The 24,689-nt window shown below is 32.9% G+C and overlaps 1 protein-coding gene across 8 annotated transcripts in view; it reads left to right on the top strand.

The window, feature by feature from the left end:
- ASCC3 (activating signal cointegrator 1 complex subunit 3) overlaps positions 1–24,689 on the top strand; it is a 247,270-nt gene that overhangs the window by 35,390 nt on the left and 187,191 nt on the right. For all 8 annotated transcript variants that reach the window (XM_023762284.1, XM_006098563.3, XM_023762281.1 and 5 more), the window contains 4 exons: positions 6,850–6,970; positions 11,524–11,731; positions 12,410–12,551; positions 13,136–13,261. In XM_023762284.1, the coding sequence (XP_023618052.1) occupies positions 6,850–6,970; positions 11,524–11,731; positions 12,410–12,551; positions 13,136–13,261 (597 nt within the window). The remainder of the gene's footprint in view (positions 1–6,849; positions 6,971–11,523; positions 11,732–12,409; positions 12,552–13,135; positions 13,262–24,689) is intronic.

Here is a 24,689-nt window from a genome sequence, read left to right as displayed (position 1 = left end):
GAACAGTGGAGCTCTATGTCCATACCCTGGTTTCCGACTAAGCCTAGCTGGAGCTTCACAATTGTAAGGAGCAGTTTCCATCTAGATTACCACACAGTAGCCCAGTACCTGGTCTTCTTGTCCAGAGCTGGAGCCCAGCTTGTCACTTTAATCCCATTCAGTGCTTTGCCTAGTTTGCTTAATTTCTTGTCCAGGGACATAGTATTTGTCTTATTTGAAGTTTGAAGTGTCTGTTAGATTTTTTCTTTTTCTGTTTTACTAGAAGAAGTTTATTAAGCATGAATTTTGTGCCATCTTTTCTTCTTCATCTTAATCTCTAATACTTGTTTTTTAAGAAGACATCCTCCCTTCCTATCTTAAGCATAAAAGGAAAGGGGTTTTTCAAGGAAATTTTAAGATGTATAAAAGTAAAATATAAATTTTAGTGTTGTTGTTTTTAAAAGAAATGGCTCTTATTATCCTTATAGGATTATCATATTTTTTATTGTGATAAACTGTTTAAAGGTTTAGCTAAAACTTGAAAATAGTAAAATAAATAAATTTAGTATGTAGAATGTATATGCCAATTATACTTCACAATAGTGATCAATACACACTTACTCAACTATTCTTTCTACTTAGGATTAAAATTAAACTAATAAGTTTCCTCAACGTAATGGAAAATTAACTATTTTCCAATAAAAATAACTACAGCCTTTACAAGTATTTTGATGATTATGGAAAAAACCACCACCAAACCAGGAACTCATTATATTATTGTTAAGCCTTATGTTTTGCTTTATTTTTGTACTTTTAATCCTGTCTTCAGTTTTATATGAGTAATGGTTTTCATAACTTAGTTCCTTATGCATTTTATACATCAGCTGATACCCAGAAAGAGTGATGTATAATATAATATTTTTGAGGATTGAATTTCTGTGTAGAAATTTATGAGTAGGTAGAGTTTAGTTCATTTCAAATTCCCCAAATAGAAAAATTCCATGATAAATGCTGTATTTTTTTATTGTCTTTGCCAATAAGGAAAAAGATTAAACATTACTGCTTGTATATTATCAGTCTACCATGAAATGTAATAAATAATTCTCATGCAAATATTAAATGTGTAATGAGGAGCTATGGGTGTTTCTTTATCTGAAAGATGTTTATTTTCTTTTGATATACAAAGAAATTAGCTTACTTAGAATATAAATATCTCACCCACTTGCTCCATTTGATAAATCTTGCCATTTAGATGCTCAAGCAAATTTTTAATTTTTGTGCGTAGGCTGCTATTCCTTTTCGTAACTAGCTTAGTTCAAAATGATGTCTTCTAATGAGCACCCTGCACTTACTGCTTCTCCATTCCTCTTAGTTTCAGTTAGATATTAGGCTAGGGAATTTTCTCATTAATTCAAGTGACTAGATAGTTAAAACATTCACTTTTATTGCTATTATGAAATAAGAATTATTAATATTATTACATTAAAATAATTTTTCATTTAGAAGATGTTTTATGTTAGAGTGATTCCCATGTGGTTAAATTGTGTTTGATAAAAAAAAAGTTTTTTACTTTGAAAAATAAAATTTGATAGAGAAAATTAAGTTTAAATTGTCTGATCATTGGCCTTTGTACTTTAGTTATTAGCTGATTTGTCTACATGATAAGAGATTTTTTTGTTCATATAATTTCTGGTGTTTACTCTAAATCTGATAAATGTGTGAAAAACTATTTTGTTTAATAAGTTAATGATGCTTTATGTACTTAATAGACAAAATGTGAAAAAATGGTAAATTAGAAGCTGGTTTGTATTATTTATTTATTTATTTATTTATTTTTTAAATTTTATTTTATTTTATTTTATTTTATTTTTTTGCTAAAAGTATTACAAAGGGCATTACATAAGTGTCCTTTTTTCCCCCCCACCCTTGACAAACCCCTGCCCTCCCTTACCCCCCAGTGTCTTATGTCCATTAGTTATGCTTATATGGATGCATACAAGTCCTTCGGTTGATCTCTTACTCCCCTCCCTCCTGTCCCCCAACCCTCCCTGGCCTTCCCACTGCAGTTTGACAATCAGTTTGAGGCAGCTCTGCCTCTGTATCTATTATTGTTCAAAAGTTTGTAATGGTCTTTATTATCCATGAATGAGTGAGATCATGTGGTATTTTTCCTTCATTGACTGGCTTGTTTCACTTAGCATAATGCTCTCCAGTTCCATCCATGCTGTTGCAAATGGTAAGAGTTCCTTCTTTTTTACAGCAGCATAGTATTCCATCGTGTAGATGTACCACCGTTTTCTAATCCATTCATCTACTGATGGGCACTTAGGCTGTTTCCAGATCTTAGCTATGGTGAATTGTGCTGCTATGAACATAGGGGTGCATATATCCTTTCTGATTGGTGTTTCTGGTTTCTTGGGATATATTCCTAGAAGTGGGATCACAGGGTCAAATGGGAGTTCCATTTCCAATTTTTTTAGGAAACTCCATACTGTCTTCCATAGTGGCTGCACCAGTCTGCATTCCCACCAGCAGTGCACAAGTGTTCCTTTTTCTCCACATCCTCTCCAGCACTTGTCGTTTGTTGATTTGTTGATGATGGCCATTCTGACAGGTGTGAGATGGTACCTCATTGTTGTTTTGATTTGCATCTCTCGGATGATTAGTGACTTTGAGCATGTTTTCATATGTCTCTTGGCTTTCTGAATGTCCTCTTTTGAAAGGTGTCTATTTAGCTCCTTTGCCCATTTTTTGATTGGATTGTTTATCTTCTTTTTGTTAAGTTGTATGAGTTCCCTATAAATGTTGGAGATTAGGCCCTTATCAGATATGACGTTGGCAAATATGTTCTCCCATGCAGTGGGTTTTCTTGTTGTTTTGTTGATGGTTTCTTTTGCTGTGCAGAAGCTTTTTATTTTGATGTAGTCCCATTTGTTCATTTTCTCTTTAGTTTCAACTACCCTAGGAGCTGTATCAGTGAAGAAATTGCTTTGGCATATGTCTGAGATTTTGTTGCCTTTGTATTCTTCTAGAATTTTTATGGTTTCCTGTCGTACATTTAAGTCCTTTATCCATTTTGAGTTTATTCTTGTGTATGGTGTAAGTTGGTGGTCTAGTTTCATTTTCTTGCATGTATCTGTCCAATTTTCCCAACACCATTTATTGAAGAGACTATCTTGACTCCATTGTATGTTCATGCCTCCTTTGTCAAAAATTAATTGAGCATATTGGTTCGGGCTAATTTCTGGACTCTCTATTCTATTCCACTGATCTATATGTCTGATCTTGTGCCAGTACCAGGCAGTTTTGAGAACAGTGGCTTTGTAATACAGCTTGATATCTGGCATTGAGATCCCACCTACTTTGTTCTTTCTCAGGATCGCTGCAGCTATTCGGGGTCTTTTTTTATTCCAGATGAATTTTTGGAGAGTTCGTTCTAGATCTTTGAAGAAGGCCATTGGTATTTTAATGGGAAGTGCGTTGAATGTATAGATTGCTTTGGGTAGTATGGACATTTTAATGATGTTGATTCTACCAATCCAAGAACATGGTATGTTCTTCCATCTCTTTATGTCTTCCTCTATCTCTTTTTTCAATGTCCTGTAGTTTTCTGAGTAGAGGTCTTTTACCTCTTTAGTTAAGTTTATTCCTAGGTATCTTAATTTTTTTGGTGCGATGGTAAATGGGATTGTTTTTATAATCTCTCTTTCTGAAAGTTCACTATTGGTGTATAGAAATGCCTCGGATTTCTTGGGGTTAATTTTGTATCCTGCTACATTGCCAAATTCATGTATTAAGTCTAGTAGTTTTTTGATGGAGTCTTTAGGGTTTTGTATGTATAATATCATGTCGTCTGCAAATAAGGACAGTTTTACTTCTTCTTTTTCAATTTGGATGCCTTTTATTTCTTCTTCTTGTCTAATTGCAATGGCTAGTACTTCCAGTACTATGTTGAACAGGAGTGGTGAGAGTGGGCATCCCTGTCTTGTTCCTGTTCTTAAGGGAAATGGTGTTAGTTTTTGTCCATTGAGTATGATGTTGGCTGTGGGTTTGTCATATATGGCTTTTATTATGTTGAGGTATGATTATATTTAATATAGCATCCACTATAGCTTTTTTCCAATTGCAATAAAAAATGACATAATTCAGAATACAGTGGAAAGTGGGGATTACTTTTGCTGAGAGATTAACAAGCTACATACACCTGTTAAATAAGAAACAAGGAAGTAATGTCTTTAAAGTTAGTCTGCACACGTTCTGAAATATTTTCTTTGGCATCTCAGAAACGTATTCTGTTGGTTAACTTTTTGACTATTTCCATTCATCTTTTAATTTGATGAAAAATTACTTTAATTATTTAATTTAATGAAAAAGGATTCATAATAACAATAAGAACTTTGAGAACTTTTGTCTGTTTAGAAAGCCTTAATAGATGATAATGACTTTAACATCTATCAGGAAAAGGATGTTATCTATCTATTCCTATTGTGTCTCCTTTAAAATCTTATATCCTTAATTTATAGCCAGGGTAATGAAATGTGCCTTTGTATTATTTGAAAACTGCATTTTTTTTTCTTTCTTTAAAACTATGTAGCTGATGTCTGTTTCTGTACCCACACAATCCTTTCCCTCCCCTTATGTTTTCAATTTGGTTGCGTCTGGAATTGTGTCAGTACACAGAGCAGTGATCCTGACAGATGTACCTTTACAGTCACTCTCACTGCCAAATTAGTTTGTAGTGCAAATCTTGAACGAGAGCTGCACCTGCTCTCAATGTGGATAAAAATGGCAAATGTTAGGAAAAGCATAATTTTAGGATTGCTTCTAACCTGATGGCAGCTGATCTCAGAATTCTGCTGGGGATTCTTCATCTTGGAGTTATGGAAATTCTGCTATTCAGAGCAAAAGAGCCTCCTTGTCCCTTTTGTTAGGTCTTAGGTGTGTTATTTTTGTATAAATAATGTGCTCTTTGTACTGTGATCTTAAAATCATGTTGTGGACTAAAATTTTTTAACCAGAATCTCTAATTTATTATGTGTGAACATTTAATTTCAGATTAAATAACCTTCACTAGCAAAGAATATGTATAAGGGTAACTCTGCCAAAAGGAATTATTTTCTTATGGAAGAAATGGTCTCAGTTTAGGAATTAACACATTCTTTGATAGTTGATAGGATATAAAGGACGTTTCATGTTTTATGTAGAGAGCATTTTCTACTGCAATTTGTTTGGAGTGTGTTTGGGGAAAAGTAACTATGTAAATATGTATTGCAAGTATTTTTTTTTAAATAGCCTTATTGATATACAGGGTGAAGCAAAAGTAGGTGTACAGTAGTGAGTTCACAAAACAGTTTATTCTTATATTATTTGTTAATTATTGTATTATTTTTCATACAAACAGCTATAAACCTACATTTGCCACATGCTGTATGATTCACGTACCATATAATTTACCCATTTAAAGTACACAAATTAATGGTTTTTAGTATATTCACAGATAATTGCAAACCTCACCAAAGTCAATTTTAGAGCATTTTTATCACCTCAGAAAAAATTCTAAACCTTTAGCTTCTATCTCTCCACCTCCATCCCCCCCCTCAACTTAAACAACCACTAATTGTTTTCTGTTTTAGATATTTCTCTATTTTTATGGCCTAGGTCCCCCCCCTCCCCCCCCCAACACACACACACACAAACACATCCCAAGACCTGTGAGGCAGAACTCTGGAGCTGAGGGAGGGGACAATGGAAAGCTTCTGTCTGAGTGACAGCCTTGCTTTAGGAGCTGAGTACTTGATGGAAGTGGGGAAGGCTTGCCTCTCCTTGTGTGGAATCACTGCTGTGAGAGTCAGGGTGAGAGTGATTGGGGCCCCAGTATTTTCCATGATGCTTTGCCTGGAGGAAGAGCTGTTCCATGATTGGAGGCGAGATGGAAGAAGGATGGCCTTCTGTGTAGATAATGTCAGTAAAAAGAACAGCAAGAATAAAGTATTTATTAAATATTTAATGTCTCATATATACTCAACATAAATTTCTACTTTTAATAGTGATTTTATTTGTGTGGAATCTCTGAGAACAGTTAGAATTAGGTAAATATAAAATCTTCACATGCAAAATTAGAGTATAACATTTCTAGATAGGAGAAAAATAATATCCCACACTGTACTTGAGTAAACCTGTAGGCTTTTTGGAACAGTCATTTCATAGAGTTTTGTAATTGAAAGCCTCTGAATCCTAAAACTCATTCTCTCACTCTGGAATCAACTTAATCTTTGCCAGCCACTCTGCATAATTAGGGAGGATATGCATGGAGACTTTTTATAAAGTTACGTAAAGCATTTGCAGTACCTTGCTTTAGATTTTGGATTTAGTAAGCATTGAAAATTAATTGTTAATAAAATAATTTAATAAAATTTAATAATCATTAAACACTAAAAATTTGGCATGTCATGATTAAAACATTCTGATGATTCTTTAACTTTAAAGATAACTGTTATGTAGTAAGTTGTAAGAAAAATGGTACTCTATTTGGAAAAACTAGAACATATGTTAAAAAAGCAAATTAATTTTAGAATTTCATTTGGTTGTGTCAAGAAAAACCAAATGTAAATATTTGATATTCTGTGATGTAGAGTTTTATATGTAAGCCATAATTATTTTTTAAAAATTGAGTCATGTTCTGTAACTATATAATTGCAGATAGCCTTTATAAAGTTGAAAGCTCCTTAGCAATATGAAGTTACTTTTCTTTCCTAAGTTGTTGTTTTTTAAAGCTTTTTTTTCTAAGTAGGACTCTGTTGAATTAGGATATTAGTAACTTTAAAAAGTTAATTTTGAGGTAACATGTTGTGATTTTCTCCTCCTCATAAGCTATTTGAACTGCTGGGACCTGATGGAATTGAACTTATTGAGAAGCTTCTTCAGAACAGAATTACAATTGTGGACAGATTTCTTAATTCTTCAAATGACTATAAGTTTCAGGCTCTTCAAGGTAAGAAAGAATTTAGTGGTGATTCTAATTTAAAGGAAAAATGCATTGGTTAGCAAATACTTTTGATATAATTACACTTTTAATATCCTTTGGTTTATTATATAATTTACTGTTAACATCTTTTAAAAGTAGATTTTAGATATGGCAATGTATTAAACAAATATCAATGCCCTAAAAAGGGTGGTGTGGCAAAGATTCTATTTATGTTTATATATGGCATAGGTTTTCTTTTTAGCAGAAGATTTAAATAGACAAACATTTTTTAAAAGCAAATACATAAAGCCATTAGTATGGGCCAAGTAATGTTATAATTTCTTCACAACTATTTATTTTGAAAACTTTCAGACCTGTTTAAAGGTACAGGGATTGTACAATGAGCATGCTCTTTATGTAGATTTACCAGTCGTTAACATTTTGCTTCCCCTCCCCCTCTTTGTCTTTCTCTCTTCTCATAATTCTCTACATACATGTATGAGCGCACACACCCCTACATTTAAAATTTTTGCTGAACAATGACTAGAAGTTGCAGACATCCTGATAATTCAATATAAAATCTTAAGCATACATGCAAGGAAGCAAGTCTCCTACTTAACTGCAATAGTTACCACACTTAGCGAATTGAACATTTATATTGCCATGTATTATGTTATTGTTAAACCCCAGAGAGTTGTCTAGGGAGCCAAAACTATTAACATGCCTGACTTACTCTGGCACAACTGATGCCAAACTCAGGTTTTAAATGATAATCAGGAAAACATTTCTGCTCTATATCTGAAAGTTTCTTGACAGCCTTATAAGCAGTTTGGAATTTTAAAAAAGTGTATGAGCATAAGAAATGAAACATTCTTTTTCAAACTCATCAACACTTATCCTTCTATATTATGCCACCTTTTTCTCACATTTATGAGTATGGCACTAAAAGGAAATTATAAAAACAGCCTGGATTTACATCCAAAATTTCTTATTGATTTCCTTTATACCATACTTTGATTACTGATAGTTTCCTTGAGCTGCTTGGAGATTTGTAGAACCTTTGAAGAATTGGTATTAATTATTTTGTATTTCTATAGGTCTTTGGTTCTTCAAAGTGTATTGAATACTTATAAACTGCCTTTGTTTAACAGGGCTCCCACCTAGTGCTTCATCCAACACTGCAGTAAGCCAGCGGGGTTTAGGAATATTAAAAATAAGTATCTGCCAGTGGAAAAAGCATGAGTTTAAATATCTAGTCTTGTGATAAAAATTCTAAGAATTTGGTGTTCATTTTTGTCAACCTTCTAAGTGTTATATAGAGATAGTTATTGACTTTACCTTTTAAAATTAATCCAACTTTTATTTTTTATTTTTCAATTACAGTTGATAGTCAATATTATGTTTCAGGTATACTTACCATTTAATAGTGTAATTTATTAACAAAATGTTTAAAAATCAGTCCAGCTCACATATTGTTTAGGAAGCTGTAGATGATGAATTAGTGTTGTCTTACAATTTCCTTATATCGATTTTTGTATAACATTTATACACAAAACTCATTTTATTAGGGTCACTTTTTAGATGCACACACTTTTTAACCCATCAGTCTGTCCTGAAATATTTTCTACTCTTCTCAAACTGCTTTTCCTCTTTTATTCTATGCTGGATCATTAGCAATGTTGCTAATATCTAAGAATAATCATTACACTATAGAAAATTGAGGTCATTTAAACTAATATACTTTAACCTTTTCTAAGGACTGTGGTAAAGAAGCTGACAACCCACATATTTTAAGGGTTTTTTTTGTTTTCTAAGTAGAATTTTTTTCTGTACATGCATTAAACATGATTCTCCTTAGTTTTGTTTTGGTGGGGGGCGGGGGAGGGGGCGGATGCAGTACTCTTGAAGAAAAGATTCTTTGGACCCTTGTTACTTTATCACTGTTCTTATCCATTTCTATCTTTTGATATAGTTTGTGTTAATGAGCCTTCAAAATTCTCTAAAAAATACCAAGTTATATTTGTATTCTTTATTAAGCTACCTTAATATGACAAAAACATTCTATTCTTTTCTTAGTCTCTAAAATCATGGTGTTAGCAATAGCTTAATGCCATGTAGCAATTTTTAGCTTTCATACTGATTTTATTTTAATGTTTTTATCCAGATATACACCACCCTACTTTATCTCTGTTCTCTTATAACCAGGAAATGTAAAGTAAGGGAGAAGTAGGTGCGTATAGTGTACTTACTGCTAACCTGAGGGTGGTTGTAATTACATTCTGTTTTCAGGACTGATGTAGAGAATGCTTAGTACAGGGTGTATTATAAAATAAATTTCAAGTTAGCTGATGCTCTCAAGTGAAAGTGGTTTGAATAATTGTACAAGACGTTTTTTGTCATATTCTAAAAAGATATAAGCTTCTACATTGTTCTTTAGTAAAATTTTATGTTAGAATTGCTGTTAAGCTTGTTCATTTCTACTTGTCAGTCTCTACCATCACTTAACCCATCAAGGTGAACCATGCTGTTAAGCATTTCCTGCTCTTCAACTTGATTTTTTATTTCCCTACTAGAGGCCTGGTGCACCCCCTCGGGGGGTGGGAGGTTCCCTCAGCCCGGCCTGCATCCTCTCATAGTCTGGGACCACTTGGGGAATATCTGCCTGCCAGCTTAGGCCCGCTCCCCCGAGGGGTCCTTAGCGCTGCTGCGGAGGTGGGAGAGGCTCCCGCTACCGCCGCTTTGCTTGCCAGCCAGGAGCCCGGCTTCTGGCTGAGCAGCACTCCCCCTGTGGGAGCGCACTGACCACCAAGGGGCAACTCCTGCATTGAGTGTCTGCCCCCTGGTGGTCAGTGTGTATCATAGCAACCAGTCGTTCTGCCTTTTGGTCGATTTGCATATTAGGGTTTATTATATAGGATTATGTTCAATCTCACAGGACACATATTCTGTACATTCTGGTTGTGGCTTTATAGTGCTATTCTTGAGGTAGACATTTTCTTCTTTTAATTTCCTTATTTATAAAATCACAAGTGTGTATAATAGGATTTTGTTACTATCACATTTGTTTAAAATATTAATAACATTAATGTAGCATTTAGTATGTCACCAAAAGTATTCAGTTTCACACACAACATCTTTAACATTCATTTTTAATAAGTGGATGGCATTAGTTGTGTTTTTTAAAATTCTCCTTAATATCTAATTGTGTGACCTTGCAATTTAATTTTCTTTTAGTTCAGAGTACATGTGGAAACTTAGAATGCTGCATTCTTTTTCTAACACTGAAAGTTAGTGGGTTATAAATTCAATGATTAAAATAGGTTTATGAGACTTACTTAGAAAGTAAGATATGTAAGATGTAGATACTTTTTTTAGAACTGTAAAATGTAGTAGTCCTAATGTATTTAGATGAGATTATATCTTATTTTATAATTTTGAGATGTAATGAATCTTTATTTCTCACTCTCCTTTTTGAGACTTATAAAAAGCCATTATACATAGAGGTGTTTTTTTCATGTGATTGAGAGTTAAAATGACTTATTCAAAATCATGTAATGAAGTAGTGACAAATATCTCAGAATAGTGAAGATTTGACTTAAGATGAATTTAGAAAGCTGATTTTCCCATTTTAATGCTATGCTTAATTCCTTTCTTGTTCTGTATTAGATCTTGGAATTTGATAAAATACCTTGCACTATGCTGCTCCTTCAGAATATGAACCAGTCTCATTCTTCATCGTCTTCCTAGCTTAGTAGCAGTGCCTGGAACTTAGTAGGTCCTCAGTACAATAATGTGTATTGACGTGAATTGCTTTCAGCAACATTCCTGTTAGTTTCTTTAGGGCTGTAGTGAGCCAACATACTACTACTTGGAAAGATTAAATTAAGCACAGAAGGTCATCCTGTGGAAGAAAAACTTTCCTTAGTTGACCAAACCACAGGTTTAAATTGTAAGTTGTAAACACTGAGCTTTGATTGACCTGGTTCCTCTTAGTGGTTCTGGCTTTCTTCCATTTTATTTTTTTAAACTTGTATTTCCATGAAAAAGTGGACCATCCTCTTTTTTTATTTACCTTGGTTATCTTCTAACTATGTCCTGAGCTAATATTAACAAATTTTCTTTCATGTATAAATAAGTAGTAACATATGAATAACTTAACACAGTAAGGCCTATTACATCTAATTGGGAAAACATCTAATGTGTAAAGAATATCTTTATTTGATTATTATGCTAATAGGAAATGCCAATTAGTATTGATAATTATTATGTTTATTGAAATTAAATGCAGAGAACTTATTTCAAAATTATAAAATTGAATTTTTAGGTTCTGATATTACATGTAAGAATTTATAACATTAAACTGTTTAGTCTATAGGAAGAAAATATCTGCTGATTTTTCTGTAATATCATTTAGATATTGTGATTTTTAAAAACTCTCCTTAAAACATACAAATGAATGTGCCAGTTTTTTAAAAAATGAATTGTTAGAGCATTGTGTGTTCTTAGGTTTTGGTGAGGAGGAAAATGGTGTTAATAAAAGTTAAATTTGCCAAACATGATGTTTTAAATTTGTTTCGTAGACAACTGCAAGAAAATTTTAGGAGAAAATGCTAAACCCAATTATGGATGTCAAGTCACTATTCAGTCTGAACAAGAAAAGCAGTTAATGAAACAGTATCGTCGAGAAGAAAAAAGAAATGCAAGACGAGAAAAAAAGGCTGGAGAAGATGGTGAAATTTCCGGAGAAGGACTTACATGCTTCGATCCTAAGGAATTGCGGATACAAAGGTAATAAAAGCCAGCAGCTGAAAAATAAATGCTCATGTTGTAATTGCTACTTTTATATATCATTATCATTTTTTAGTTTAGCTTCAAATTTATATTATTCTTCTAGTCACGTTTTCTTACAAGAATAGAATTTTGTTATATGAAAAATAATTTTATGGGATAAGAAAGCAGTGATCTGCTTAATTAGAATGTTCTTGTTGCTTCTAGATAGGTGAGAAATTTAGATTATAGAAGTAAACTATTTTTAGGCACTGTGCACACACCACTAGGTTAATATTTATGAAGTCTACACAATTTTTTTGAGTTATTTGTTTCTTTTCCTCGCTTAATGAATACTTTTTACCTGTTATTATTTAGAAGTAGAAGGGAGAAAAATTAAATGAAGGCATTATTATACTTGATCTTTAAATATTGAAACCCATTTTTAATTTATAAACATCTTTGGATTGTGACAAACAAAATTATAAATATGATGTTACCTAAAAATGTGTTGACTCCTGTGGGATTTCACCGAAAATTTCGGGATTGCTCATATCTTCCTTTGTATAGATTTATTTCTTCTCCTTTATAATGAAAGGCTACCTGAAATAGTTATTATAGTGATCTTGATTTAATACTGTATGCTTTTTGTTGCAAGATAAAAATTTCAGATTTAGCCTATTGTTTTTGTATTTAAAGGGAGCAGGCACTTCTGAATGCTAGAAATGTTCCAATTCTGAGCAGGCAGAGGGACATGGACTTTGAAAAAATACGTTATCCCCATGTTTATGATTCCCAGGCTGAAGCCATGAAAACATCAGCATTCATTGCTGGTGCAAAGGTATGTCACTGGTGTTTAACCACTGTGGGATAATATATCTATTGTGAGGAAATGACACATACATTTTCCCTGTTTCCTTTGTTACTCTAGTACTGGTGGACTATACTAAGCTAAATTATGTTTAAAAATACTGTGGAAAATGAAATATGCAGTGTATGTAAAGTTCTTCACACATAGTAGATATGCAAAAAATATCTGTTCTCCTCCCTTTCATTATATGCAACTTTTTTTTTTAATTTTAGCAAATGCATTGCTTTGTGATTAAACTTTACACTATATATTGGATATTTTTCCTACCTTTGTGAGTACATTGGTCTTCCAGAATAACATCTAATTAATGTATACTTTAAGATTCATCAACATAATATGGTTCATATGTTATATGAGATACCTAATACATGAATGCTTTGTGTGTATATGGTTGTTGTTTTTTGTTTGTTTGTTTAGCCTTCCTTTTTCTTTAAAGTAGCTAAATTTATTTTTTAGTGCTGTGTGGTAAAACCAGTAGTGTTCTCTCTCGCTAAAGAATATTTATCATAGAGCATTTATTTTTATTATTGAATTTTAATTTTTGATGTTTATAGATGATTTTGCCAGAAGGAATCCAAAGAGAGAATAACAAGATGTATGAAGAAGTAAAGATTCCCCACAGTGAACCAATGCCAGTTGGTTTTGAGGAAAAACCAGTTTATATCCAAGACTTAGATGAGGTGAGATGCTCATTTTATAGAGTTGATATTTTTGATGCTTGGTATGTTTATGAATGGATTTGAATTGGAAAAATTCTTTTTCAAGGTCAGTTAGCTAATACAATAAAGAGACATAGGCAGTTGGTTACTAAAGATGTATAGTAGGAGAGTTTAAAGTTTAAAAACTGCATATGTACATACATTCCTTTATACATTAAACATTTATGTACATTTCTGTGTACATACTTCTATACTTCATGTTTATTTTGGTTCTTTCAACTAATACGTGGTTCAACCTATATAAACTGACTTAAATAAAATGGTCTAAAGGTTTATGTATTGTATTGAGATATCAAATGGTCAATCTATAATAAAGTGTAATAATTTTTGTGGAAGGGGGGACTATTTTATTTATTTCCCCTCAGGTTGTAAATAATTTCAGACCTATGGAAAAGTTGTGTGAATACAATTCTCCACATACCCTCTGTCTGTCTCAATTTACCAGTTGTTAAAATTTTGCCATTTTTTCTTTATTTCAAAATAAAACATTTCTTAATTTAGTTCAAAGTATATAATATTATTTAAAGTTAATCTTTTCTATTACCAAAGTGAAGTTGCTTTGTTTTTATATATGAGTAGTCATTCAGAAATATCATATCCTATAGGCAAGCAAAAAGAGCAGCATAAAGTATAATGACAGCCAGTCAAAATTGACTCCATTCTATATATATGTGGGTGTGTGTATTTTATTCTACAAAAATTGAATTATATAATATACATTTTTGTGTGTTTGTATATATCCTTACATATATCTTTCTATATCAATAGGCATAAATTTTTAGCATTATTTTTACTCACCATACAGTATTCCATTTTATGCCGTTATTACAATTCTTTATTGTTACAATTTTAAGTTCTTTTCTAAAATAAATTTTTATAGTAGACCAAAATTGTAATTAAACTTTTATTAGTGGGTTTCATTCTGTGTATTAGAATTACCTGAATAACTTTTCAAAATCCAAAAGTTTTGGCCCATATTAGTATTTAGTTATAATTTCTTGGGAGGGGCCAAGATATCTATATTTTGAAGATGGTATTGACACTCTGTGGGTGATTTTGAAATGCAGCCAGGGCTGAGAGCCTATGGAATTAAATAATTATATACATAATTTTTTTAAATCTTACCAGTCCTTATAAGCATTATCATTAAGATTTATTTCATTTTCTATACTCAGTACTATACTTTTTATGTAAAAGCATTGACATTCATTGTCTATATAATGAATTAATCAGGCTTCTTATTTTTCTTTCATACTTATTTCTAAGTAAGTTTTCATTCATGTTTATTTCTGTAAAGGGGCAGATAGTAATTATTTTAGGCTTTGTAGACCACATAGGGTCTCTGTTTCATAGTTATTATTTTCTTCCTTTTTATTAAAATATATTTTCAAAATATAGTAACCATTCTTAGTTTATAGGCCATAAAAAATTAAAATATATGGGCCTCTGGCCAGATTTGGCCCTGTAGCCAGGGTTGCTGTTCCTTGCTCTATCTTCTTAAACATTCGGTCATTTGTGGTATTTCTGGATTGATTTTAATTGATAAATATTTCTTATTTTACTTCCATACCCCAAGTATAAGAAACTTGCTCTCAAAGCATTGGCCTCCTCTGCAAGCCCTCAGCTGAGTTCCTCTACAGCAGTCTTTGGGTCCTTAACTTACTCTTTTGTTTAGTGGGTGTAGTATATTTGGAACCCTTCCAAGTGAGCTTCAGATCTCATGTGGGGAAATAAGTAGTACATTCTAATTTAAGAAAGCAATTTATAAGTCCCCAATAAAAATAATTCTGAGATTACTTTATGGAAATGAGTTAAGGACATCAAATTGTATATTTAAAATATAAATTTTTAAATGTACCAATTTAAGTAGGTATTTCTAAATTTTTGTTCTTTAGGAAAGCAATACCATGCATGTCGTTAAGCATTGGAATATTGGAATACACACACATACAAATATGTCTGTTGAACTGACTGTTCTAAATAAGTTATTAATACTTTCATTTATATAACATGTTTTTACTATGTTACTTATATTAAATGAAATCTTGACCTGATCTCATAATAAATTATTCAAATACGGTTAGATTGAATGCAAGTGGATCAATTTCCTTGAGGGTTCTGTTGGTGAAACTTTCTTGTTTAAGGAGATGTACATTTAAAATGACATTCTTGCTTTATTTAATTAGTTTTGGAAAGTTTAAAGTCATGTACTGTAAAATGTAAATTAAAAAATTACCTATAATTTAATATCTGTAACATTTTGTGAGCTTGACCATATTAAGTCCAAACACTTTACTCTCTTTAAAAGATTTCAGGCAAGCTGGTGAAAATAATTTAAAGGTTAAAGTCAGAGCTGAAACCAGTTATTGCCATAAATATCAGCCAAGAAACTGAAAATGACATTTTCTATGTGGGATTCAACAGAATTTGACATAGACTCTTTGGCTTCTGTTTTATTGCCATGATTAGAAGTGCAGCTGTTTATTATAAGGCAGGTCCCACAATTTGGGCCAAGTAGACAGCAGTGCCAGTGAAATAAGCTACAACACTTATAGTGACATCCTGGAGGGATACATACTAGTATAGTACAGGTCAGTATGAGTTCACCCCCCTTATGAAAATAATATATTAAGGTCATAGAAAGTACTGGATTGTTAGCTTTTCACTTCTGCTTTAAGCCTCTGAAGTTTGTATACGTAATTATAATACTGGTTTTGTGAAACCAGCCCTCACTTATTATGGTGTTTCTGTCTAAAGCAAACCAAACTGAGCCCAATCAAACCCATAGCTTTGCTCCAACCATGTTGTTTACTGTCTTCTTGCAACTGTGAATGTGACTTGGCATAGCAGCTTGGTGAAGGTGTTTCAGAGCGACATCTGACATATTGAATTATTATTAAGAGTGTGCTGGTAGAAACATGTGTGCAATTTGTTGGTTTATCAGTTGAGTTTGTTATGATTGTGAAGCCAAAGTTTTGTCTTTTAAATCTCCTCACGAGACTTCTTTAGTTTTCCTTAGCATTCAAGCCTTAACTCATACCTGGGAAATTAGTGTCCTCTTGACTCACATTATACTTTAAGTTCTCATAAAACGTGATATTGCTGTTGTTTGTTTTTCTCTCCTTGTGTTTTTCTCTTCAAGGACAGGCAGTAATAGCTTTTTATTTATCATTTTGTCATCAGGGAGGGAGTATAGAAGGGCCATCTATTTATTTAGTTGGGGTTTTGTTGTCATTATGCTTCTTGGGTGGAATGTTTTCAGTATGAGAGAATTTTTAAGAATTGACATTTGTGGGCATGTTAAGTATTTTTGGTTACACTTTTAAATGGTGTAAATGCATCCCATTAAATAATATGAAAGATTTATGAATTATGCATTGCAATTTCTTATTGCTTTTTTGTATGTAATAAAATATGGCTCGATTTCATTTTACAAAATAACTAACTCATCTTATTTTCACAAAATCTTACAATCTCACTTCTTTCAAAGATTTAATAGTAGATTACTCTCCTGAGGTCTTTTGTTGCTAAAACATAATTTCCTCCACCCAGATTGTCTGATTCAAAATGAATTATTGTCATGAAACATTAAAGCACACGAATCTTTAGTAAAGAGAAATCAACAGTGGCCATGCACTTCTTGTCTCTTAATTAACAGAACGTAGTAATTTCTCAGTGCTTTTTCAAGTGAGAGTACATATTGGAAATTTGGTGTTTGGTAAAGATGTAGGACTCTTTTTATGCCATAATGAAAAACAAGATGGATCAGGTATTTGGAGTTTACATTAAAATATTAGATATTTATATCTATAAAGCAATAAATCATTGTTTTTAAAACATTAAGACAATATTGAATTATAGATCTCCTTTTGTTTATTCCTAAGATAAATATTTTTTATCTAAACAGAAAAGTATTTTATAGAGCTGATTATAAAATCATTCACTACAAAAATATAGTATCTAAAATGTAATAGAAAGTGAAAGTTTCTTTATAATCCCAGTTCCAGTGGAACAGTTTGATATGTATCTTTTCATATCTTTTTGTATTAAACTATAATTTTTTATTTTACTATTCTGTGGCATACGTTTTTAAAAAAATATATATTTTATTGATTTTTTACAGAGAGGAAGGGTGAGGGATAGAGAGTTAGGAACATCAATGAGAGAGAAACATCGATCAGCTGCCTCCTGCACACTCCCTACTGGGGATGTGCCCGCAACCAAGGTACATGCCCTTGACTGGAATCGAACCTGGGACCTTTCAGTCCGCAGGCCAACGCTCTATCCACTGAGCCAAACCAGTCAGGGCTGTGGCATACCTTTTTTCTTTTCAGATACATTTACCTAATAACATACATCTTCTTCTTTTTAACTACTGTAATTCATGAAGCATGTATCATGAATTATTTAATTAGCCCGGATGAATAGATACTCAACTTCTTTTTATTATAAATGCTAATATAGCAAATATCTTTGTGCTTGATTATTTATCTGGCTTTCTTATTTCAGTTAGTTTAATTTGGATAAATTTTTTAAAATGGAATTTTTAGGTTAAATGATATGTAAGTTTATTAATGTTAATCATTTATATGTGACATATTTAATATACTAGAGGATCGGTGCATGAAATTCATGCATGGGTACGGTCCCTAGGCCTTGCCGGAAGCTCCAGTGTCTGGCATGGAAGGGCAGGTCCCAGCTGAACTATGGGCAGCACGTGAGCCCCCAACCCCCGCATGACCCCCTCGGCCTGAGTCATTGGTTCCCCGCCCAGCTCCCTCAGTGCCTGGAAGCCAGGTGGTGGTCCTGTGCCCCTCCCGACCCACCACCGCTAGTCGCTGTCTGTGGGGCAGTTGGTGGGGCGATTGGGCCCTGCTCGTACTGCGTTGGCCTTGTGCCTCCTGCTCACCTCCTTCACCATCCTGTCACAGTCCTGCTCTCAGGGCCCATCGGGGCCAGCAGAGCCTCCACTGCTGCCCACTGCCAGCGCTGTGTTGCTGACACACGCTATGTTCCGCTTTGAACCCTGGTGGTCAGCGCACGTCATAGCGAGCGGTTGAATTCCGGGTCAAGGGGACAATTTGCATATTAGGCTTTTATTATATAAGATATGAAGATACAAAAATTACCAAAAATAGTCAATTTTTAAAAAGTCTTAAATACTCAGATAAATAAAAATCATTTTTCTATTTTGCAGTTTTCCAATTCTTAGAATGGTCAGTATTTTTATTGACTTTGTATTTTTATATTTGATGAAATTAAGTTACTTGATTAAAAAGTTTGCATAAAGTATAAAGATTTAGAGTAATGAAATCAGTAAAGTTTACAAGTTTTTAACTTGGACTTTTAATTTGGACTTTGGTGTTGCATATCTGAGTTCCAGTCCTTGCCTTGCTTACTGTCCATTCATCTATCCCTGAAGGAGTTCTTTAATCACTCCATGCCCCAGTTTCTTCATCTTTAAAATAAGAATAATAAGGGGTCAATTGGGGAAAAAGGAGACATATGTAAAACTTAAGATAATAAATAAATATTAAAAAATAAGCCTATATAATAAAGTATGCAAATTGACCGTCACACTCTCGCACAAGATGGCCACCCACGTGTGGTCACAAGATGGCCGCCACAAGGTGGCCGGCAGGGGAGGGCAGTTGTGGGTGATCAGGCCAGCAGGGTAGGGCAGTTAGAGGCAACCAGGCTGGCAGGGGAGGGCAGGTAGGGGCAACCAGGCTGGCAGGGGAGCAGTTAGGGAGTGATCAGGCTGGCAGCCAGAAGCAGTTAGGGGCAATCAGGCAGGCAGGCAGGTGAGCAGTTGGGAGCCAGCAGTCCTGGATTGTGAGAGGGATGTCCAACTGCCGGTTTAGGCCCAATCCCTGTGGGACATCCCCCGAGGGGTCCCAGATTGGAGAGGGTGCAGGCTGGGCTGAGGGACACCCCCCTCCCCCACAGTGCATGAATTTTGTGCACCAGGCCTCTAGTATTTAAAATAAGTAGAAGGGCTGCTAGAAGAGTAATCCAATTTACCTTTTTGTCTTCGGATGGTAAAACTCTAGGAATAACTTATAATACTTTTGTAATGCTTGAGAGCTCATGTAGGCTTTTTCGTTTATTCAGATGCTTATTTAATTTTATTATTTCTTAAAAGAATCAGTTGTATTTCTTTGTGTATCTTTTTTCTTTTCCTTTTTTTCATAGATATCGTCACATTTCAAAAACTAGAAATTTTTATGTAGTAAAATTTTTCTTATTTATATCTGTTCCCCATCTGTTTTCCATTAATAACCATTGTATTTAGATCATATGTATTTTATGTATGAATGTCTACAAGCAAATATAAATACAGATTCTTATTCCCTGTTTCCTACCCCACCAACTTTAAAGAAAAAAACTAGGATGCTATAATATTGTTCTACATCTTGTTTTTTTTTCACATAAGGAGATTCTTTTCATCTTAGTAAATAGAAAACACTCCTATTCTGTTCTATGGCTGCATGCAATCTATTGTGTGGCTGTGCCCTAATTTATTCAAGTGGTAGTGTATTGATGGCGTTTGGATTGTTTCTAGTTTTTGCTACCACAAATAATTTTCTGATGAGTAATCTTTTGCATACATAGTTTTGCAGATGTGCAAGTATGTTTTGGGTGTATTCTAAAAAAGTGAAATTACTAAGCCCAAGTTTGTTAGCATTTGTGAAAGAAAGGTTTTTATTCTTAAAATGAAATAGGCCATATTTTGAAAGAATGCATTTGTATTCACTGGGAAGTGAGTATCTTAACAATGGGTTTCCAAATTTTTTATTACAGCTCACATTAAAAAATTATTTTCCATTGTGATTCAGTATAACACAAACACAAAATTTTCATGAATCAGTATTTACCATTATCATATGTGATACATTGTACTACTTTCTTTTTCTTTCAAATTGTTTTCTTTAAAAATGCTGGCACAGTCCACTAAGTTGAACATAACCTTCTATGTGAATAGCAATGACCTAGAGTCCTATTATGTGTGGTAAAAGGGGATCCCTACTTGCACTGTAAAGTCCCAAGAATTCCCTATAATTCTTATACACCTAATACAAGGAAATAAGCATGATTTTAACTGATTTTTTCTAATGCTGTCTTAGTGTCAGGAAGATTTTAAAATTGTAAAAATTATATTTTAAAACAACACATTTTTGGGGTATTCCCAGAACAAATGTAACAGGAGCTGATGTAATTCAAGGTCACTAGTTTCACTGGAGACTGCAGTGAATGAGTGTAGAAAAAAGGTAATTTGGCTAGTATTTATAATATCTGATGGAAAACAATTGTCAAGCTTAAATAATGTGAGCAGAAAAATTTATACTAATCTCCTGTCCTGGAGATAGTCATTGTGTTTAACACAAATTGTCTTAATTATTATTTTATTTATAAAAATTCTTCAGTGATATAGCTCAAAAATGGTATTATGATTTAATACCATTAGGACTCAGCTATAGCAAATACAGAAAAAACAACATCACTGAATATTTGCTTTGTGCCAGGTACTATGCTAGGTATTAGGGAGACAAAGATGAACAACTTAAGTCCTAACTCTATGTAGTTTCATATTCTAGAGCAGCGGTTCTCAACCTGTGGGTCACGACCCCTTTGGCGGTTGAATGACCCTTTCACAGGGGTCGCCTAAGACCATCCTGCATATCAGATATTTACATTACGATTCATAACAGTAGCAACATTACAGTTATGAAGTAGCATCGAAAATAATTTTAAGGTTGGGTCACAACATGAGGAACTGTATTTAAAGGGCCAGAAAGTTGAGAACCACTGTAGAGGAAAAAATAACTCCTTATATTTATCATTTAGCACTTTAGAGAATATAAATGATTTTATGTGATCAGGGGAAGTATTTGTCAATCTTTAAAAAAAAAAAGCTGAGAAATGAAACTTCTGTTGGAACCATTGTTGTATGTGGTAGATGCTTAGACTTAACTGTTTTATTTTAGACTTTGAGGTTGGAATGCAGAAATAAGTAGTAGTGATTTAATCAACTTTAATTCCATTTTTTAACAGAGTCAATAAATGGTTACTTGTTTTCTGGTTTCTTTGCTTCCTAAGGATAAATTCATAGAGAAGAAGAGGTCAGATGAAAACTAATGTTCTTTTTCTTTCCCCAAACATCCCAATTTTGAAAGTTTATAATGTAGTTCTTCTGCATTCCACGACTCAGATTATGGCAGGGCTTTTCTGACCAAGTTAAGGATCTTGGATGTTGCCCTAAGAGCCTTTCCTGCAATGTAGTCTGTTATGTTCTGACAGTGTAGTAATCAAGTTTAAAACATTTTGTCAGTAATCTGGATGCTGTCTAGAGCTGCACTGTTTAACACGATAATCACTAGCCACATGTGGCTGTTGAACATTTGAAATATGGTTAGTCTGGGTTGAGAAGTGCTCTAAGTGTAAAAATATACTAATTTCTCAGACTTAATATGAATAAATAATGCAAAATGTTTCATTATTTATTGATGCAGTATTTTATATACATTAATTTCACTTTTTAAAAATGTTTTATAATGTTTCTCTTCAAAATTTTAAATGTACTTATTTGGTGTGCATTATATTTCTGTTGGACAGTGGTGATCCACACTAGGAATATTTAAAGTTTTTTAAACATTCTGATTTTTTTTTATTAGTGGGACTACTTTATTTTTTTAATATATAGTTCCAGTAATTAAGATTTCCCTACCAATACGGTGTCTGATGTTTGGTCTTCCATTATTCTCAGTAGAGTGTTTATTTTTAGTTAAAGAGTGCTATGACTATGTAAACTTGGGAAAGTCATTGTACCTCTCTGAAATGCAATTTTTAAAAATCCTTGACCTCCCAAAGTGAGATGCAATTGCATGTTTGAAATATCTCCTTGGACATGTAATGGGCCTTTCAAATAGAATGTTTCTTTCCTCTCTGTCTGTCCTTTTAGCATTTCTTACATCATAAATAGAACTGCCACCCATCTACTCAAGGAAAAGAAGGTCATCTTTGATATATCTCACTTCTTTCCACTCTCTCACATTTAGCTCATCATCAAATCGTTGGTTGTACCTCAGAAATAGTGTGTATCCTCCTACCTCTCTGTTTCCACTAATTACCTAGTGAATACTCCAAGATGTTAAGGAAGGTATTCATGTAAATTGTTTTTTTTTTTTAAATCCCATGGCTGTTAAGTGATTTATGGTTTGGAGCATGGTTTGTGAAGAATATTAGAGATATGAGATTCTAGCATATAGAGCTTGGACTGAGTGTGCTGATCATATCCTCTGAGTTATAATCATCTCTCAAACTTTGTACCTAAACCACATGAATCCAGAGGAAACAAACTATTAAAGTTATGCAGTGTATATCTTGGGTATCTATATTATTTTTTCTAAATATATGCTGAATTGTAATGTTTACTGTGAGAATATGTTAAACTTAAGCATCTGATACATATACTAGATTGGAAGGTATGGCATTGTTCTGGCTTCATCTTGGATACCTTGTTAATGCTTTTTAATTTACTGGATGCATAAGTACCTATATTTGATTATTATAAACAATTAACAAAGTATGTTTAGGGTACATTGTTGATCTTTCAGGTAAATAGCATCAGATTATTTTGAAAAATACAGTGTGTACTTAAGCAGCCTATGTAGCCAGTCTTTGATAAGGGATATTAGATACATATTTTCTATGGAATTACCTTATTTGTCATGCCTTATATTTCTGTTGGACAGTGGTGATCCACTACTAGTAGTAGTCTGATGAATCCAAAATATATATAGACAAGTGGATTTAGGAGGAAGCTTTAACATTTAAAATACTTTTGATCTGCTGATTATGGCATATTTTGAAAATGCTTAGTTAAGACCAATTAAAAGTGAAAATTATATATCTTTAGAATGACTATCTGGGCCAAACATGAAACCTTTATGATAAATGAACCATGAGACACTCAGTTTTCTGAATAAAAGCAAATCCTAAAATGCTTAGAAAAATAGTTGCAATTTAATATTATGCATTCATTAATGCATAAAATCAATACATATTTCTTTTATTAGAGGAATAACAAATGTTTGGAAGCAATGATTGTTAGCACCATTTAATTAGACATTATGAATAAAGCAGTGAATATTATTATTACATACTTCTAAATTGGAGTAAAATAGTTTTGATATAACCACACTCTTTTGTTTTAAGGTATTTGTGAATATAATTTGAATATTATTCAAATAGAAGAAATCCCTTATGCATAATGAACTTTAACTTAATTTCTCATGTTCTAGTAGCTAGCTCTCAGACGCAATTAGAAATATACTAGTCCTCTAATGATAATTTTAAAATATTGTTGCAATTGCTGTCTTTACACATCCATTTTATTTTTTACCACCAAGTTTAGTGATGACAATTATTTCATTAATTTTCATAAATTCAAAATGAGAAACAAAAAGAAACTCTTTGGGAAAGAGGGTAGACCATAAGCTGTTTAAAATAATTTATAAATTTTTGGAGGGTTTTTTATTTTGTTTTGAAACTTGCTATTTCTTTAACAGAGTGTATATGTGCAAGTATATTTTAAGTATTCTTTTGTCATAGTTTTTTGGAAATGAATGTAGACACTAATTGACTAGAAAAATAAATCATTGTATAATATATTATTTTAAACAGTAAATCTGATAGTGGTTTGTATTTGGAAATAAGACGAACAGTTCAGGTCCCATCTCTTCCACAGTTAGCAGTGTGGACTTGGGTGGACTGTTATTTAACTGCTCGAGGCCTCGGTTTCCTTTGCTAATTTCTTTATATTGTCTTTCAGGAAAAACTTCAGAGGTTTCTAGAGGATTCTCTATGTAGTCTGGACTTCATAGTTTGGTTATGGCCAACTCTCCCATTTCTATCACACAACTACTAACATTTAACTACTTCTATGTGTTTTTCTAATATTTTTTTATTCTACCCGAAATGGCATTCTTCTTAGTGACTTTTCCCTTGGATACCTCAGCACATAGTTTATCTTTACTATAGAAAATTAAAACGATGTAATATAAATTCTAACACGCTTTAAAAAAAAATCACAACTAATACATTGTATGGCTCATTTTAGACACTCTAACTTTTGTTAAGAAAATGAATGCTTAAATGGATATATCCTTCGTATAATAATAGTTATGAGTCTACTTTAATACAGTGTTGTAAAACTTCCATATAAAATAGGGTTTGTTTGTCAGAAATTCCTTCTAAGGGTTTTAGTCTACTTCTTGGCTGGAACTGTTATCTTTAAAGCATATAAGAAGGTAAAGTTTTTTATTTTATGGGTGAATATATAGTTTTGTTTTGAAAGTGCTTATAATACCCTATTTTGGGTTAGGTC

The sequence above is a fragment of the Myotis lucifugus genome, unplaced genomic scaffold, assembly GCF_000147115.1.
Source record: "Myotis lucifugus unplaced genomic scaffold, Myoluc2.0 scaffold_240, whole genome shotgun sequence".
NCBI classification, from domain to species: Eukaryota; Metazoa; Chordata; class Mammalia; order Chiroptera; family Vespertilionidae; genus Myotis; species Myotis lucifugus.
This window is presented reverse-complemented; position numbering and strand designations above follow the sequence as displayed.